General features: G+C 36.9%; 2 protein-coding genes across 2 annotated transcripts in view; both read left to right on the top strand.

The window, feature by feature from the left end:
- The window catches only part of LOC136044815 (stromelysin-1-like), a 10,547-nt gene extending 7,969 nt beyond the window's left edge, over positions 1–2,578 (top strand). The window contains exons 8-10 of the mRNA XM_065730343.1: positions 322–481; positions 1,751–1,851; positions 2,478–2,578. Coding sequence (XP_065586415.1) covers positions 322–481; positions 1,751–1,851; positions 2,478–2,578 — 362 coding nt within the window. The remainder of the gene's footprint in view (positions 1–321; positions 482–1,750; positions 1,852–2,477) is intronic.
- Positions 2,579–10,490: 7,912 nt separating this feature from the next.
- On the top strand, positions 10,491–16,948 carry LOC136044814 (interstitial collagenase-like). Its single transcript, XM_065730342.1, has 10 exons — positions 10,491–10,611; positions 11,553–11,797; positions 12,075–12,223; positions 12,313–12,438; positions 13,040–13,201; positions 13,566–13,683; positions 14,411–14,544; positions 15,162–15,321; positions 16,320–16,420; positions 16,646–16,948. Exons 1-10 carry the CDS (start codon positions 10,510–10,512, stop codon positions 16,744–16,746), a joined length of 1,398 nt encoding a protein of 465 aa, XP_065586414.1. The 5' UTR covers positions 10,491–10,509; the 3' UTR covers positions 16,747–16,948.
- Positions 16,949–17,233: the final 285 nt, after the last annotated feature.

Here is a 17,233-nt window from a genome sequence, read left to right as displayed (position 1 = left end):
TTCCTTCCTTTCCTTCCTTTCCTTCCTTCCTTCCTTCCTTCCATCCATTTCTTTCTGGAGAATTATCTATTTTAAAATGATAGTATTTCTGTTTATAGCTTGTGAAACGCTACAGTGTATAGAGAGGGAGACTGAAGTATTTATTCCTGTAAAATGTGGTGCAATTCTTGAATTTTGTGGACTGCCGAACAAGTACGTAAAATGTTTTCAAGTAATTGGTATTTTCTCTGTGTTTTTTCATTAAAAGATAAGCTTTCATGAAAACATTTACATAATTCCTAGAAGATTCTGATAGCACGTCTTCAACAACATTTTTAATAGGGAATGAATTCTGGGTTGTGAGAGGAGAAACCATACCGCCTGAATATCCAAGAAAAATCTACATCCTTGGATTTTCAAAGGACATTGCCAAAATTGATGCTGCTTTTTATGACAGAAACCAGGGGAAAGCATATTACTTCACAGCGGACAAATTTTGGAGGTGATACTACCTATTGCTTTCCTAAAATGGATCAAACATAATCTCGTGATCAATATCCTGTCATGACTTGGGATGCGGACTCACACAGTTTTGTTAATTTCTTCCCCTGTCACAAACATCTATAGATTAAAAAAAAAATACTTGCAAGAGCAATGAAACAATATTTTTAGTTCCTTTTAAGTGTTTCAGCTATTTAGTCATTTTATGTGTTCATTTATTTATATAAACTTACTTACCTTGAAAAAAAGCGATCTTACAGCTCCAGAAATCATATCATGAAATCTGACAGAACAATAATGACACATGACTTATATCATAGCCACTCCTGTGGGTTAAGAAGGATAATTCCACCCCCTTTCCAGTTACCAACAGAAAGCTCCATGAAGCTGCAGAACACTGGTCTTCAGCTGCTCAGATCCGTGTTGCAGTCACATATTTCTAATGGTTGAAAGAAGTACTCCCATCTCAGAAGCAGCAGCTAACTTCAGTTTTTGCAGGGAAATGACACCTCTATCTTCCATACTCATGTGTGTCATGCATACAGAGATCATCCTGAAGTAACTAACCAGCTACAAACCTATAATTTGACCAGAAGATTACACTTCCATATTTTCATTAAAAATCTCAGTCTGGATAGATCCAGTTGAGTCATTTTCCTTAATTTCATTATTGTTTTATATTCTTTCTCTTGCTGAACAAATGTATCAGAAGTAAAATGCTTTCAGCCTTGTTATTAAGTATGCTGCAGTATTCCAGCACAGACAGACAAATTGAACTTAAAATTCAGTCTGCTTAGGTAGGAAGCTTAGGTAAAATAACTTAAAATATCTTATAACTGAAGAAAAAAACAGATTTTTCTGAACAAACATTTCTCACAGAGAAGGAACTTTAAATCAATTTCTTAATAGTCATAGAAATCAAACTTATGTTTAAGATTTTCCATCTGGCTCTTATCTACCATTTCTTAAAAATAAAACAGTACAAAAGACCATAAATTTGTGACAATGGCTTCAATATTAAGTACTCTTAGTCATTTCTTGAGATGATGTAAACAGAAATAATTCTTCCTGTGTGGCCCATAGAGTAAATAATGTTTTATGAACCTCAGATCTGTCTCAAAGTTGTCTGAACACTGCTGAAAGTCCTCAGTGAACTTGGCTCCCTGCATAGAAGGTATTGACGTGGACTGAATTAATCATGAATTGTTTGCATTTTTAATTGACAGCAGGTTGTTTCTTGGTGGGTTTTGTGGTTTTTTTTTTTTTTCAGTTATGATAAAAGAAATCAGTCCATGGACAGGAAGCCGAGACTGATAAAAGATGCATTTCCAGGAATTAATGGGAAAGTTGATGCTGTTTTTCAACATGAAAGTGAGTTACTGTTCTGAACTGAATCTGAATTAAATAACTAGGGACTCTCGGGATCATAGGACTGAAAGCACTTGGACAAATTGAGCCTCTTCTGCAAGCTCCTCATAGCCCCGAGGCTGACCCCCAAGACACCAAAACAGTCATGTAGCATTCCCATGCTTCATTTTTTCCTCTTGAAAACTAAAGATAAAAGCATTTAATGTAGGGTTGACAATTGTTTCACAGTTAAAACAGCCATTCCTAACAGACAGATTGAAATATCTACATTCATGTCAGTGTGTAGCTCATGCCATGAGGAGCACCAGTTAAGACACTGAGGTCTCAGCAGAGTAAGGTCTGCCTGCTGTGAGCAAGGCTATCACATCCTGACATGTCATTACCATGATTAGCACTAGCTTCTACTGCATGACAGAGGATGTGATTTCAACAGAGAGATGCTGGGACAGACAGAAAAGCAGTGATCACTGTGCAGAGGTTATCCCTGGGAGCAGATACTGTTGGCAGTGTGAGTGCATGCTAAATATGCTGTGTTTTTGAAACTCTTTCCAGCTTTTGTTAAAGTGTATTAAGCTTTATGTTTGCAATAACTTAACTAAACTGCCTTCCTTTTTTTTTTTTTTTCCTAGACTTCCTTTATTTCTTTCAAGGAAGAAAGCAATCTGAGTTTGACCCTGATAAGAAGAGAGTTATACGCCTGCTAAAGACAAACTACTGGTTTCCATGTTAAGAAAATGAAATCTAAAATGGTGTAGGAAACAATGCAGTGTTGCTGCACTGTAAACACCATTTCTTTTGTAAATCTATGAAACATATAGGTGCTTCAGACTCACTCATCACACCTCACCTCCTGAACATTCATTCTGTGCTTCCGTGGATAACTGAAGAACAGTGTTTAGCATATCGATATGTATATATGTACAGAACACCAGCATAACACAGTTTGAAAACCTCTAGTAGCAGGTCTACTCAAATGGGACATTCCAGTGTGAATTAAGACCATAAGCAAGTTTAATCCGAATTTCATCAAGGTCCAAAACACAGTGTGGCATGCTCAGTCTTGCAGGACAAAAAAACTGTCACTTTTTTTTGCAGCAAATCATGTGAATGATGCTGTCATACCCTGCTGTAGAAGTGACAAGCAGGGTTTTGCTGCACTGACAAAATTGGAGACAAAATGACTGAGTTACATCACCTCCAAAAATAAGAAATGAGTAGGTCTAATTGGTGTCTGATATTGCCAAAGTCAGAGAAACGGGTTCACAACTTCTAAATGTTAGTAAGAATTCAATGAGAAAGCTTTCAGTGATGTCAACTTGTTCCTTGTTATTTGACTTGTTTTTTTGTTTCTTAATTCTGTTTCTGGTGCAGTTTTCTGAGTGGTCCTGTAGACACAAAATATTTTAATGTCTTAATCAATCCATGGAATCAGCTACAATAGTAAAAGCCAAAAATATGCACGTATGGCTTGGCTCACACTTCATAGGTTTTTATTTCCGCTCTGTCTCTGGATTTGGGTGAGTTCCTTCAGTTCTTCCTACTGCTGTTTCTTCCTATTTGTGCACTCCATACCACTGCTGCTGGAGCTAACTGCATTTGATTATATTATTTTAAATGAGATAATCACTTCTGACTGATTTCTCAGATGGTTTTGGAAATACTTTCTTTCTTTTGAGGTTATAATTCTCAAAGCAATGTAGGCCTGTTGTAGAACTGTCATGATTGTTCTGACTGTTAGATTCTTTTCATTTCATCATTTTTGATGACTTCTGCCACACTTCCCTTCCTTATTTCACCTATTACATGCATAGATGATAATGCTAATTATTGATTAGGAAATTGATACATAGCAGAAGTAGAGCTTCACTGACTCTACAACTATCTCTCTTAAAATAATATCAGTTTGCTTTTTTCTACTTTTGTTGTTGTTGTTATGTTGGTGTCTTATTTTTCTTCCTAATTCTTAGTTTGAAAATCCCAGGCAGTATGGGCAAGTGAACCTCATCATTTCATAGAATAATAGAAACATAGAATGGCCTGAGTTGAAGAGGACCTCAAAGACCATCTAGCTTCAACCCCCCTGCCACAGGCAGGGTCGCCTTCCACTAGAGCAGGCTACCCAGAGCCACATCCAGCCTTGCCTTGAGTGCCTCCAGTGATGGGCATCCACAACCTCTCTGGGCAACCTGTTCCAGTGTAAAACTTCCTCCTAATATCTTAACTAGATCTCTCCTGTCCTAGTTTAACACCATTCCCCCTTGTCTTAATACTATCAGTCCATGTAAACAGTCATTCCCCCTCCTGTTTATACATTCCCTTCAAGTATTGGAAGGCCACAATGAGGTCTCCCCAGAACCTTCTCTTCTGCAAGCAAAACAAATGCAGTTCCCTCAACCTTTCCTTATGGGAGAGGTTCTCCAGCCCTCTGATCAGTGGCCCTCATTTGTGCGAAAATAGAATTTTTAACCAGAGACTATTGACCTATATTTCGAATCTTGTACTCTTCTGAGATTTACTTTAAGACCTGGACTCCCACCTGATACATTCACTGTCTGTGGCTCACTTAGACCAAGTGTTTCAGTAACAAGTTTCAGCAATTTCTTGTGTTTTTCTACCTATGCCAGGTTTCTAGCCTGTTTGCATCAAAATTGGGTGAAGATGAAATTCCCTTCAGAAGGAACAAGATTATCATATGATTCTTTCTCCTAAAAAGTTCAGATCACAAAAAATTAGTTTATTTTCTTTAATAATGTGTTTTTTCTTCAATGATTTCATTTGTTTTCATTTTCACTGTCTTGTTTTGGAAGGTATTTTTTCTACATTTCAATGCATCTGTTTTCTTTTCACCAAGGACTCCTTAGTACTTTGATAAACATAATCCAGGATGTCCAACCTGGAAGGCCCAACAATATAGACTCCAAGAAAAACAGCTTATTCAGAATACTATTTTTCACACCTTGTATTGGTTTCTTGGTTTCACGCAGTCATCCTCACTGGTAGGCACAAATCTCCTTTGATAATGTTCTTGTTATGGTTAATGTATGTATTATCACAATAGTTAAGGTGTGGCATTGAACTAAAAAAAACAATGTGTAATGACTTGGAAATTCAGAACTAAAAGTCCACCAAGTATCACATAAGTAAAATTGACAAAGATTACAAAAACTGAGCTGACTGAAAAGATTCCTCGCTCCCTGACAGCATGATCACTAACATTGTGTGTTCACAAGCAGTAGCTCTCAGTGAGATGCTTTAGTGTTAGTGCCATGCCTCCACATTCCCTGTGAGCCCATAGCACTAGTATATCCCAAATGGGCCAGAGCCCCTGGATATATGCAGATCGAATTTTCATATTAGCACAGGGAAATTTATCTCTTATTGCTGCCCCTTTCAGGTTAATTTTCACATCTTCTATGACAATTGCAATGTTTAGAGGCGAAGGATATCAAGCTGGTGAGGTCAATTCTGAAGGCATCCCAAGACCTGCCTGCCGGCATGGAAATCCTACCCAAAACAGAACAGAGCAGTTTCCCAGCCCAGGCAGCAGCTCCCACAGGGAGGAAGAATCTGATTACATTTCCAGTGCATTCAGGAAACAGGTACTTGGCACGAAAAGTGGCACTCCCCTTCTCCTTAAAGTGCTGCTGTTTTCAGTGATGATGCCCTGTCTGAGAGTTGTGCAAGTCACTGAGGTGTAACTCAGGCACTACCCCAGTGTGTGAGCCATCACATTGCGTTCCTCTTCTACAATAGAATAACGAGAACTGATTCAGCACCTAACATCCTGAGCCTTATCTCAATGGACTTTGGACTTCAGTGAGGTTTGAACCATACACTTGTGCCACTGCAACTGACTAGCCCAACATCCTGGTTCATAAATGGCATGACAGATCACACACTCTTGGAGCATGTACAATATTGGCTGATTGCAAATCACAAGATTGTGCAAACTTTAAACCATCTGGGTTGGAGGGTTGCCTTCAGCTTTTTCATATCAGTACTAAAATGTACATGGCTCACTAAGAGAAAACTTCTAATTCATTTACTAACTTGAGGAAAATATCTGGCAACCAGCTGTATAGAGCTACACAGTGATCTGATTTATATCCCTGACATTTCAGTCTTCCCAGAAAAAGTGACATCCTCCAAGGAAAAGAACTTGTTTCAGAATAACGTTCTGTTTTGTGAAAAGATCTTGATTTTGTTCCCTCAAAATATATTGGAAAAATATGGAGAGATTAGGGTATGCATAACAGCACAGAAAGGACGTAAAATACTTCCTGGAAACATGATGACTGTACTTTTTAGTGCCACCTGTAAATGAGAAAAAAACTGCAAGAATAATTGTGACTAATTATGTTAACAAACAATTCTTTGAACTGTGAACTATGAATTATTTTCTTTTTGTAATATTAAAAATGTGGAACCATCAGTTCCCTTTTCTACAGTAATTCTGTAGTGAGGGGAAATACATCTTTTTTACTTCTGCCTAAAGACCATTTTCAGTCAATGCTGAAAAGTGGATAAACCTAGAAGATTGATGTGCCAGATAGGTCTGTGCAATGCTTGTGCTCCTATGCAGAATCGATGAACAAGGAATGATGACTACAGTCCCTAGAAATGGAATACTTTATGTCTCTTGACTCATGACAAGCAAAAAAGATGCAGTTTTGTCAAGAACAAAGTGCATGAATTATTGTTATTGCTAATACAAAGAGTCATAAGGCTGTACTGTCTGGAGGAAGAATGGAAAACCCCCCTGGAAACAACGGCCCTTTTTTCATAACAGCATCACTCCCACTTTCTTAGGCATCACATTTAGATTTATTCTTGATGGGTCCTGCACCTGGTGGATGATTCAAGGTAACCGGAGTATGGTATGGATGCTTGTTGTCTGGGCAAGAGTTGTCTCTGAACAGCAGTTAGAGGGAGGTAAGCACCAGGTTTCTCGCTCTGCACTGGTTATATAGGAACATCTGACACACTACAGGCAGAGTCAGAGTTGGGAGAGGTCAAATCCAGTACTCTGACAGAGGTGAGGCTACTGCAGTACCATGACCCAAAGTCCAGCCAGCAGAGGTGCTCAGTGTGTGTTCCTGGCAGGTGCATACACAACTACATGCATACATACATGTACACACACACAAATGTGAATGCCCCAGTAGTTGAGCTCAGACACCTAGTGCCTCCAGTAGCCAGACTCATGGTCCCTCCAGTATTCTGCTCAGGCTCATGATAATTTCAAAAGCAGACTTCTAAACTCTTACATTGCTCACTGGCACAGACAGCTGTATCTTCCATAGCACACACACAAATGTGAGTACCCATGTGATGCACACACAGCCAAGTCTCTCCATGGCACCACGGGTGCACAGATCTGCAGCCTCTGCTCCTGCCCTAGGGGCTGTCATTGAGACCTCACTTACACATGCACATGACAGAGACCCTTCCTCACGAAACTATTAAAGTGCATCCAAGGAAGAGCAACAAAGATGGTGAAGGATCTAGAGGGCAAGATGTATGAGGTGTGGCTTTTTGGATTTGTTTGGTCCAGAGCAGAGCAGGGTTTGGTTATTGGGTGTCCTCTGTGGAGCTGGGAGTTGGACTCAATGATCATCATGGGCCCCTTCCAACTTGGGAGATTCTATAATTCCACGAGCCTTTAGCCACTCATTCTAACACAAATGGGCCTGAAAGCAAGTTGACAGACTGTGTAGGCACCAGTTAGCACGCAGTAAATTCATTTTGACACTTTCAAGTTTCCTTGGAAAGGAGAGGATGGCAGCATGCTAACTTCTGTGTGATGGGAAGAGCAGATGACATCCATTTAAGGGATATGTGCTTAAGGACACGCAGTGGGACACCAGTGCAGATGGTGAAACGGGACATGAGTCTGTAGCCCAACATGTTGGAAATTCCCAAGAGAGAGGGAAGACACTGCTTCTGCTTCCTCTTCCTGATGTTGTTTAAGATTTTCGTTTGATGACTCTGTGAGCACATAAGTGGCTCTCACATCTAGTGCTGGAACCCAAGACTCTCTAATCCTGTCATTGGCTGTCCTAAGAAGTAATTCGTTTAAAGTTTCCAGGAAGATAGCCAGATGTCCCCTCCCACTCTCTGCCTGACTCAGTATCCTCTGGTCACGTTAACACTTGGCAAAAGACCTTTTGCAGAAATATGCATGGCAGCAGAACCTTCCAGTACAATCTGTAGCTTGTGATTTCCTAATGTTTCCATTGCATCCCCTGGATTCTTCCAATTAATCTGCATGTCTTCTTTGCTTGTTTGTATTTAAATATGCCTTCAGAAAAGAAAAAAAAAAGAATAGAAAAATAAGGAATGATCTACTCCATAGGGGAAAAAAAATACTGAAAAAAGAAGAAAATAATGGTGGTATTAACTCAAGACTTAAAAAAATAAAAATGAAAAAAGTCTACAGAAATGCATGAGGAAAAAAATATTTACAGGGAAAGACACTAATTTAGAAACAGAATTAGAGAAGTTAAATAGCATTTCAATCCTGGGATCATGTGAGTTGTTGCAGACTTTGTAGATGGATCCAATTCATGTTTTGTTCATTTCTGAATATAACGATGTATTAAGAATAATCAACAATGAACTTTAAATGGACAGTGAACCATGAAAGTGAATCTTTTTAAATCTGTAAAAGCTGTTTTTAATAATCATCTTCCTAGAAGACCAGTACTGTAGTGTTGCTTTGAAACGTTCGGTATTATTTTTGTTCAATTACTCCACACAAGAGATATGATAAACATTACACAGTATAAAGAAATTTACTCTTCCAGAAGTAGTATCTACTCTGCTAAACTTCACTGTGGTGGGGAATGCTGCACTACAGCGATAGTAGAATTATAAAATAATTATATTGCCTTGGCACTTGAGAAACTAATTTGAATACTTCCTGAAGGGTGATTCCAACTTCTTTGGAGTTGAACTCAATGACCATTGTGGATCTCTTCCAGTATGGGTTATTCTATGATTCAAGGCTTCTAGAATAAAGTTTTCACCTTTCATTATAGCTTTTCAGATCGAGCCCTGCTGAGGTATCAGAAATAAAGTAGAGTGGTATATTTCTGCCTTTTTCCATCTCACACTAGCATTTTATTTTTCCCTTTTAAGACATTGAATCACACACACACACACAAAAAAAATGGCATCAGAAGAAACCTATAGAGGTTTCCAGCGAGTGCCTCTGGCCCCTTCAGGCCATTTACACTGGTACTCAGCTGTCCAAGCTGTTAGAAATGCTTTCCTGAAATTAGCGGTCTACACTATGGGTGTCCACATCCCTCACATATGTAAAATCCTCTTAACAGGAACTTAGCCAATACAGTCAGCTTCTGTTGATCTTACAATCTGTACCATATGACCAGTGGAATCATTCTCTAGAATCCATTTTAAAAAACAGAGGTCATACTCATGCATTACATATAGAGATATCTATGCATCATGACATTTAAAGTTGATTCTACATCATAGCATCATTCATTTGGCTGTACCTGAGACACACACCTGAAGTTTGCTGCCATAGCATGGGAAGTATGGTGACTTACATCCTTGGAGGGTAGCTGGAGGTCAGGTGGGATTTCCTAGAAGACCTCAAATTGCAAAAATACTTCAGCTAAATCCCAAAAACTGTGTCTACATATAATCACTCTGCCACTGTAGAGTCTTGGAAAACATTCACAGCCTGTCTTTCAAGAACAACTCTTCATTTATTTAACAACACTTATCGTGACTCCCCTTGATGAAACAGGGAACACGGTGCTACAGAATGGTTTTCAATCTTTATTTTCAAGATACACAAATGTTCCTGTTGGGTTTCATGTAATCTTCCGAATCAGAGTACATCTCTGTGCGTGGATCCAAACACCCCATTGCACTTTGCACTTTGGCAAGAGTATAAACTTTCTATTTATCGTATACATGGAAACATAGCTTATGTGTCCCAGGAACCTGACTGATATTTTGTATATCAGTCAAAAACTGTTGAAGCATTTTAGCTCTCAGTATTTCTAACAGCACAAGATTGTTTCAGACTTGCAGACTTTCAGAACTGTTAATTATCTCATGGCAGCCCTCTTGGATTTCTGATGCGATTATTCCTAGATCAGATCAGTTCTTTGCTTTTTTATAAATGTTACTGATACTTTCTCTGACTAAATGTATTTTATTATTTATTGTAAGAGAACATATTCTGTTACTGTTTACAGTACAATGCAATATCATGTTACTGTTATATCTTATTTCATGTTATTGCTCCAGTTTATCAAGAACTTGCATCACTAATTACATATATATATATACATTTCATATATATTATGTATATATGAAATGTCATTCCATCTTTTATCTGAGGAGCATTTCCTTATTTATTAAAGACACTATGAAACTGTCCAAAACAGAAGGCTCAGGGAAAAAGAAAAAAGAAAAAAAAAAAGGTGGTAACGTTAGTTGAACTCATTTCATCACTCCCTAATGATGAAACAGTTATGCATCATTTTTACTAATCAGAGGATATTATACAGCATGAGTCAGACTGTCACTGTTTTACAGTTTAGCTATATAAACAGAGCTGAGAAACGTGTTTAATAAGTCAAGACTTTGCAGTGTAGCTGAAGCAGAGAATCTTTGACAAGAATGAAGGTCCTTTCTTTGCTCCTGTTGCTGTATGTGGCTGTCTGCTCTGCTTTCCCTGTGGCTCCTGAAAAAGATGAAGAAAAAAATATAAATCTTGTGGAGGTAAATATTTTCTACTGCATTTCTAAATGAAATAGAAGGTAGTCTGATAACTATAATTCTTTTCAAAGAATATGACATGAAAATAAAGGCGTTTCATTTTGCAAAGATATCAAGAGAAAGCTTTTATTAATCTGAAAATTTTGTGAGAATTTTCTTGAAACTACTTACCTATATGTTATCTAAAAATTGCATAACTTCACTTTTGCTGTTGTCAGAAAGATGTAAAAATAATACAGAAGCATAAGTTCTAGTCGCAAGGCTGCATGGCTGTGCAGAAATAGTCAAAATCAGGAACAGGTTATATTTCAGAATGTGCTTTGAAAACTGTGACATGATCAGCCTCGATAACACAGGGAAAGAAACTTGTTTGAATCATGTATGTATTTCAATATTTGAATTGATCTTCTATGGAATATTTAAAAAGTAATCAGAAAATTATGACAATTATATAGATGCAACTCTAACTATTGGAGAAAAAGTTGTTGAAATGTAGTAGGAATATCTGATTTTCTCAAGTCCCTTTTTCATAGCTAAAAATACAAGACATAATTTGCCAAGTGCTGACTCTAGATGTATTCACTGACTCTGTCAGGAGTCCTGTGTCTGGAGCTTCAATGCCAATTTATATTTCCTTGAATGAGACACAGGAAGTTATAAGCTTCCATAAAAGCTGTGCTACTAAAGTAACAGGTTATAATAAATAGATGTGAAATTAATTATTAATAGGAAATATTCGATTTTAAATGCATGTTCTCCATATAGTCAATTAGTGAAACAAGAAATTTAGGTAATTATGAAAGCTTTAAACTATATCTATTTTTTTCACACCAATTCAGAAGGCTTCATGATAGAATAGTTCAAAATAACTTAGGAAATGTAAATATGACTGAAGACAATACTGATATGTCATAATAATCTTCTTTTTAAAAATTCTGGTTCAGACTTATCTACAGAATTTCTACAATCTTCAAAAAGATCATCGACCTCATTTAAGGCAGGGGGGTAAAAATCATCTTGCGGAAAAGCTCAAGGAAATGCAGGAATTCTTTGGACTACAAGTGACTGGGAAACCTGATCATGACACTTTGGAGATGATGAATAAACCCAGATGTGGTGTTCCTGATGTACAGCAATATGTGTTCACACCAGGGAATCCAAAATGGAAGAAAAATAATCTGACATACAGGTAACATTTCGTAATATTGTTCAAACAGTTGGAAATCTAGCATTTCAATTTTGGGGACCTGAAGTAAAGTACATTATGATGTATCCAGAATGACATCCAGAATGATTAACAGATTTCTGGAAAGAAACGGGCTCTCTATAAGGCATTATCTAAAGTCATTACTGATTTGCACTTATGAAAGATATACTTGCTATGTCTTACATTTGTACAAATGAATATTTTTCAACTGAAACTCTGTATTTTTAGCATTATGTAATGTGTTCATTTTACTTTCAAGGATTGTGAATTACACCAGAAAGATGAGACAAACTGATGTTGATGAAGCAATCCAAAGAGCTCTGAATGTCTGGAGCAGTGTGACACCATTGACATTTCAAAAGACTGAGGACGAAATTGCAGATATAATGATCTCGTTTGCTTATAGGGGTAAAATGGATATCTTTACACATTAAATAGACATCTGAACTCACATAAATAATTTGGGATTCTAAATGATTTTTTACTCCTCATTTTAGATCACAAGGACAACTCTCCTTTTGATGGCCCTGATGGGCTGCTCGCTCACGCTTTTCAGCCAGGAGAAGGTATTGGTGGAGATGTGCATCTTGATGAGGAGGAAAACTGGACAAAAGATGGAAGAGGTAAAGGCTGAGATGAATCTATTTGCACAGTTTTACCTACAACAATTTTTCCTCATGTGATACTGAGGTCATAAGCCGGATTGCAGGTCAAATTGAGTAAGAGTGGCAAAGCTTGTCCTTTTAATTTTTTTTTTTTTTTTTTTTTTTGTTATTTTTTCCACTGATTCAGTTTTAGGAATCTTTCTTCACCTAGAACTTCAATGTTTCAAACTAGTGAATTCAAATATCATCAGAACTCATGTTCTTATGAAATACTGTTCTGATGAATCACTGAACTTTCAAAATCATTTGAATGATTCTTGATCCTGAGCAGTTCATGCAATAGCAGGATAAATAGGGATTATGGTTAAGATACATGGATACTGGAGAAAGGATGAAGAGATCATAATTAAAATGTTTAATATTCTTCAAACACTTACATAGACCTTCTACTACAACAGTTTTTGAGTTATAATGTACTTAGAATTAGTTACTTCCTCTCTTGTAGCTGTAGCATATTTTTCTAAGTTGGATAAAACTTTTTCCATTGTGAAACCATGGTAAATACTGTGATAAATACCCAAACAGATTTTATCTGTTTCCTATGATTTTTATCCCACAGGCTACAATTTATTCATTGTTGTTGCCCATGAGCTTGGCCACTCACTGGGTCTGTCCCATTCTAATGATCCTGGAGCACTGATGTATCCAAATTATGCCTACACAGACCCCAAAGAATTCCTTCTTCCTCAGGATGACATTGATGGCATTCAAGCCATATATGGTAAGAAATAAATATTCTTTGTTAAACATGTCTATTTGGAGGCTGGTTAACAATGATATTTCCCACACACTACAAGTGTCTGTTCTAAACAATGGATAACAAAGGAAGGAAAAACCTGGAGGCTGCCTTCAGCTGAAGACCTGCTCTGGAAAAAAAAAAAATCATGGAAAAGATGAACTCAGCTCCTTTAACAATGTCATATGTTTGAGATAAAATGACAGACATTTCATTTATAACAATATGTCCTTTCATTTTCTTTAAAGAAGATCCTTGACAACCTTGGACACCTTATGAACACTCTATTTATGCTGTATTTCTCTAAATAGAAACTAAAATATTTTTATTATTTTTTTCCTCTCTATAGGACAGTCTAATGATGCTGTGCAGCCTACAGGGCCCACAACTCCACAAGCCTGTGACCCTAATTTGACATTTGATGCCATTACCACTTTGCGTGGAGAAATGATGTTCTTTAAGGGCAGGTAATTCCAATAACCACATATACCATCTCTTAAAAATATCCAGTTGCTTTAAAAAAGTCTGTAGTCTGTGAGGGATGACTATCATTTTGAAATGTAGAGAAAGAGTATAAAAGGATAAAAAGTATAATAGTATATGAAAGTATATAAAAAGTATAAAAGACAAAGAGTATAAAACCGTTACCCAAAAGGGAGTTCTTAACACATTAGTATCAAGAGACTTAATTGACAAGAATAATTAAGGAGATCAAGAGTGGTGGTCTTTTTTTCCAACTATTCTGCCATTGTGGCCTTTGCTGTGGTAGACCTGGCTCTCCAATTAGATTCAATAGCGAAGCAGAAGTATTCACACATTCCTTGACAGTGCACACAAGTGTCCCACACTGTAAGCCTTCTGCTACAGGACTGAAAGTACTAGTATGTAGAAAGACATGCTAGGAGTTCACTGATGTCAGCTATCAGACTTCCTGCCCTGTAGAGAAATAGAAGGGCTTACATTTATCTTGCCTGTCTTTTGGTACTCACTGAGGTTCTAAAGTTCAGATTGCAGTCACTGTAGACTTCTTAATATTCATTGGAGAGGGTTACATACCCAGAAGGAAATTTTGACATTAGACAGAATATATCACTAAGTGGACGTGCTCCACTCCTGTTATACTCCGGGAGCTATAGTCATTGTGTGACATCTGTGAAAAGTAGAACTATTCTAACCTATACATTTTGTTCCCAGATATATGCTGCGCAAACATCCTGAGAGGTCAGAGACAGAGCTCAATTTTATCTCACTGTTCTGGCCAAATCTGCCATCAGGGATTCAAGCTGCTTATGAGAACATTGAAAGGGATGAAGTTTTAGTCTTTAAAGGTAACGGCATCTGAAATTGTTTTTCTTTTTCTGACCAGTTCCTCCCATATCCTTTGCAAATTATGCAATTTCAGAAGTTAAAGTGGTTCTTTACAAAGGTCAGTGAAACAGGGTCTCTTACAAAGCTGCAAATTATTGCATCTGTGCATGATAGAGCTACAATTTTGGAAGAGATTTCAGAGGTCCTAATCCTAAAAAACCTTCTTGCTCTGCTTTATTTAATACACTAGAAAAGAAGACATGAAAGCTTCCCTTCTTCAGATCTAAATCTCTTCAGGTAACAGCATTTCACTTATGCAGAAGGATTTTTGCTAAGTTTGAACGAGTCCGTTGGTAAATAGAGGAATTTACACATCACTGTTATTCTACTCACTATTTGCATGGAATATATTGTTACAAGATGATCTGATAGGACTCTTACCAAAAAGTCTGAAGTCTATTTTAAAACGTAGGAAGGAAATTATTAGACTAGTATAAGAAAAATTAAGGAAGGATACTTCATAACATATTTTTGTAGAAATGATATTATGAAAGCCCATTTTAGATGCTTCCCATGTAAAATACGATTAAGTATATGTTAATAGCAAAACCAAATGAAACATGCTTGTATTTTTCAGAGGATAAATACTGGGTTATCAGAGGATATGACATTGCATATGGTTACCCAAAACCCATCTATCGTTTGGGATTCCCAAAGTCTGTTAAAAGAGTTAATGCAGCTTACAGCGATGAGACCACGGGAAAAACATATTTCTTTGTAGCTGACAGATACTGGAGGTAAGATTTAGTCTACCAGAAAGTGTATTTTGACTTGTCTCTGAAAACTGATTTAATTAATATAAATTAAGCAATGATGCTCAAGTATGGAAATTTATGCAGGTTTGTCTAAAAGTTTAAAGAGTTAAAGCAATTGTTAAGAAATGCCATTACTTCTAAGCTTTTTTGCCATTCATTACATTCCTGTAGTGGCAACATAATTACTAGCTACCAGACGAAACACCTGTCTATTGAAACAGCTATTTTATAGCAAAATTATTCACTTTTAATTCACAATAGTGCTGCTTATCTTTGTAATATTATGATAGTGTACAATTTTCATTCACATTTCAAGCAAAATTAACTATTAATAAAAAGTATTGTAATTGAATTTTCCTTTGAACCATCAAGCTGTAGAACATCAACAATTGTACAGTTAATATTATTTTAAGTGTAGCTCATTGTAAATTTCACAGAGTAATTTTGCTTGTTACTGACAGTAACACAAGCAAGTTTCAGGTCTGTGCTACAGTATTTCTATTCCTCTCCTTAATGCTATAATTTTGGACTGACCTGGATATCCAGTGGCTAGACATAGAAACACATTTTAGATGAAATAATAGCCAAGGCATTAGCTCAGCCTTAAAATCATTAGTGTGATCCTGGGCTTCATTCCCAGGATCCTTGAGAGCTTTGTTACAAACACCTCTGAAGGCAGAGTTTTCAAGCAGAATCACAGAATCACAGAACTGTAGAGGCTGGAAGGAACCTCCAGAGATCATTCAGTCCAACCCCCTGCCAAGGTAGCTCCCTAGACCAGGTTGCACAGGTAGGCATCCAGGCAGGTCCTCAAAACACATATCAGAACCTGACTACGTAACAGAAAAAAAAAAAATCTACTTTGGTTTATCTTTATGAGATTTCACTCTAAGAGCAGAGTTGCATGTATGAATTTGCACTGAAATTTTAAAATATTATTCACTACAAATGGTAATTACGGCTTTTGTGTGTGTGTTAAGATATGATGAAAAGAAGAAATCCATGGATCAAGGCTATCCCAGGAAAATAATCCATGACTTTGGAAAAATTGGCAGAGTTGATGCTGCTTTTCAGAAAGATGGTATGTAAAAAATATCTTTAAACTGAGTTTATTTGAATATCTGACATTCTGTAGACAGAATCATTTATTTTCAAAAAAACTTGTTTATTAGCCTTGAAACTAAGCAACTGAGATGGAAATGAAAAATAGCAAGCATGCATGGACTGCTTTTGCTGATTTTTTTTTCCCAATAATACTAAAAAGAAGTCATCTATGAAATATAATTGGATTTCATTTTATTTCCAGGCTATATCTACTTCTTCCATGGAACAACTCAGTTCCAGTTTGATCCTCGTGCCAAACGGATTGTCAATAAAATGAAGAGCATTAGCTGGTTCAATTGCTAATTGCTGTGTGTGTTTGTTTTTCCATATGCACACTGTGTATTTTTATGTGTATATTATTTATGTACATTTTTTACGTGCTGAATTTTTCAGCATTTCACAACTAACAGATCAGAATGGATTTCTGCCTGGATTGCATAACAGTATTGTTTTAATAATTATTAACTGTAATACAAATGCATTTATATGACTAACTACACTTTTACCTGCTATATTAAATATTCCTAATAAATTATGTTTGTCATATATTTTCGTCCTTGCTTCCTTATTTGCACTGATACTCAAGAGCAATCTCTAGTTTCAACACTAAAAAAATCACTCTGGCATGAAAAGGCATATATTTTTCCCAAGACAGGCAGAGGAGCAACTATCAGGCTCTGAGCTCCATTGCCCTTCACAAGCTCTGGTGAAAATATTATGGGCAGTTAGGACACCTGGGACTCATGAGCATCAGTCCACAAATCCCACTTCCACCTTTTGCTCTTTTTTT

Source organism: Cyrtonyx montezumae, unplaced genomic scaffold, assembly GCF_038088225.1.
Source record: "Cyrtonyx montezumae isolate F1298 unplaced genomic scaffold, pur_monq_1.0 scaffold_12, whole genome shotgun sequence".
NCBI classification, from domain to species: domain Eukaryota; kingdom Metazoa; phylum Chordata; class Aves; order Galliformes; family Odontophoridae; genus Cyrtonyx; species Cyrtonyx montezumae.
Note: the sequence above shows the minus strand (reverse complement) of the source record. Positions and strands in the feature narration are given on the sequence as shown.

What these genes read in the sequence shown, in the direction of transcription:
- LOC136044814 (XM_065730342.1), top strand. Translation starts at nt 10,510, where the DNA reads ATGAAGGTCCTTTCTTTGCTCCTGTTGCTGTATGTGGCTGTCTGCTCT. An exon ending in AAAATATAAATCTTGTGGAG is followed by an intron (nt 10,612 to 11,552) that starts GTAAATATTTTC and finishes ATTCTGGTTCAG; the next exon opens with ACTTATCTACAGAATTTCTA. An exon ending in CTGGACAAAAGATGGAAGAG is followed by an intron (nt 12,439 to 13,039) that starts GTAAAGGCTGAG and finishes TTTATCCCACAG; the next exon opens with GCTACAATTTATTCATTGTT.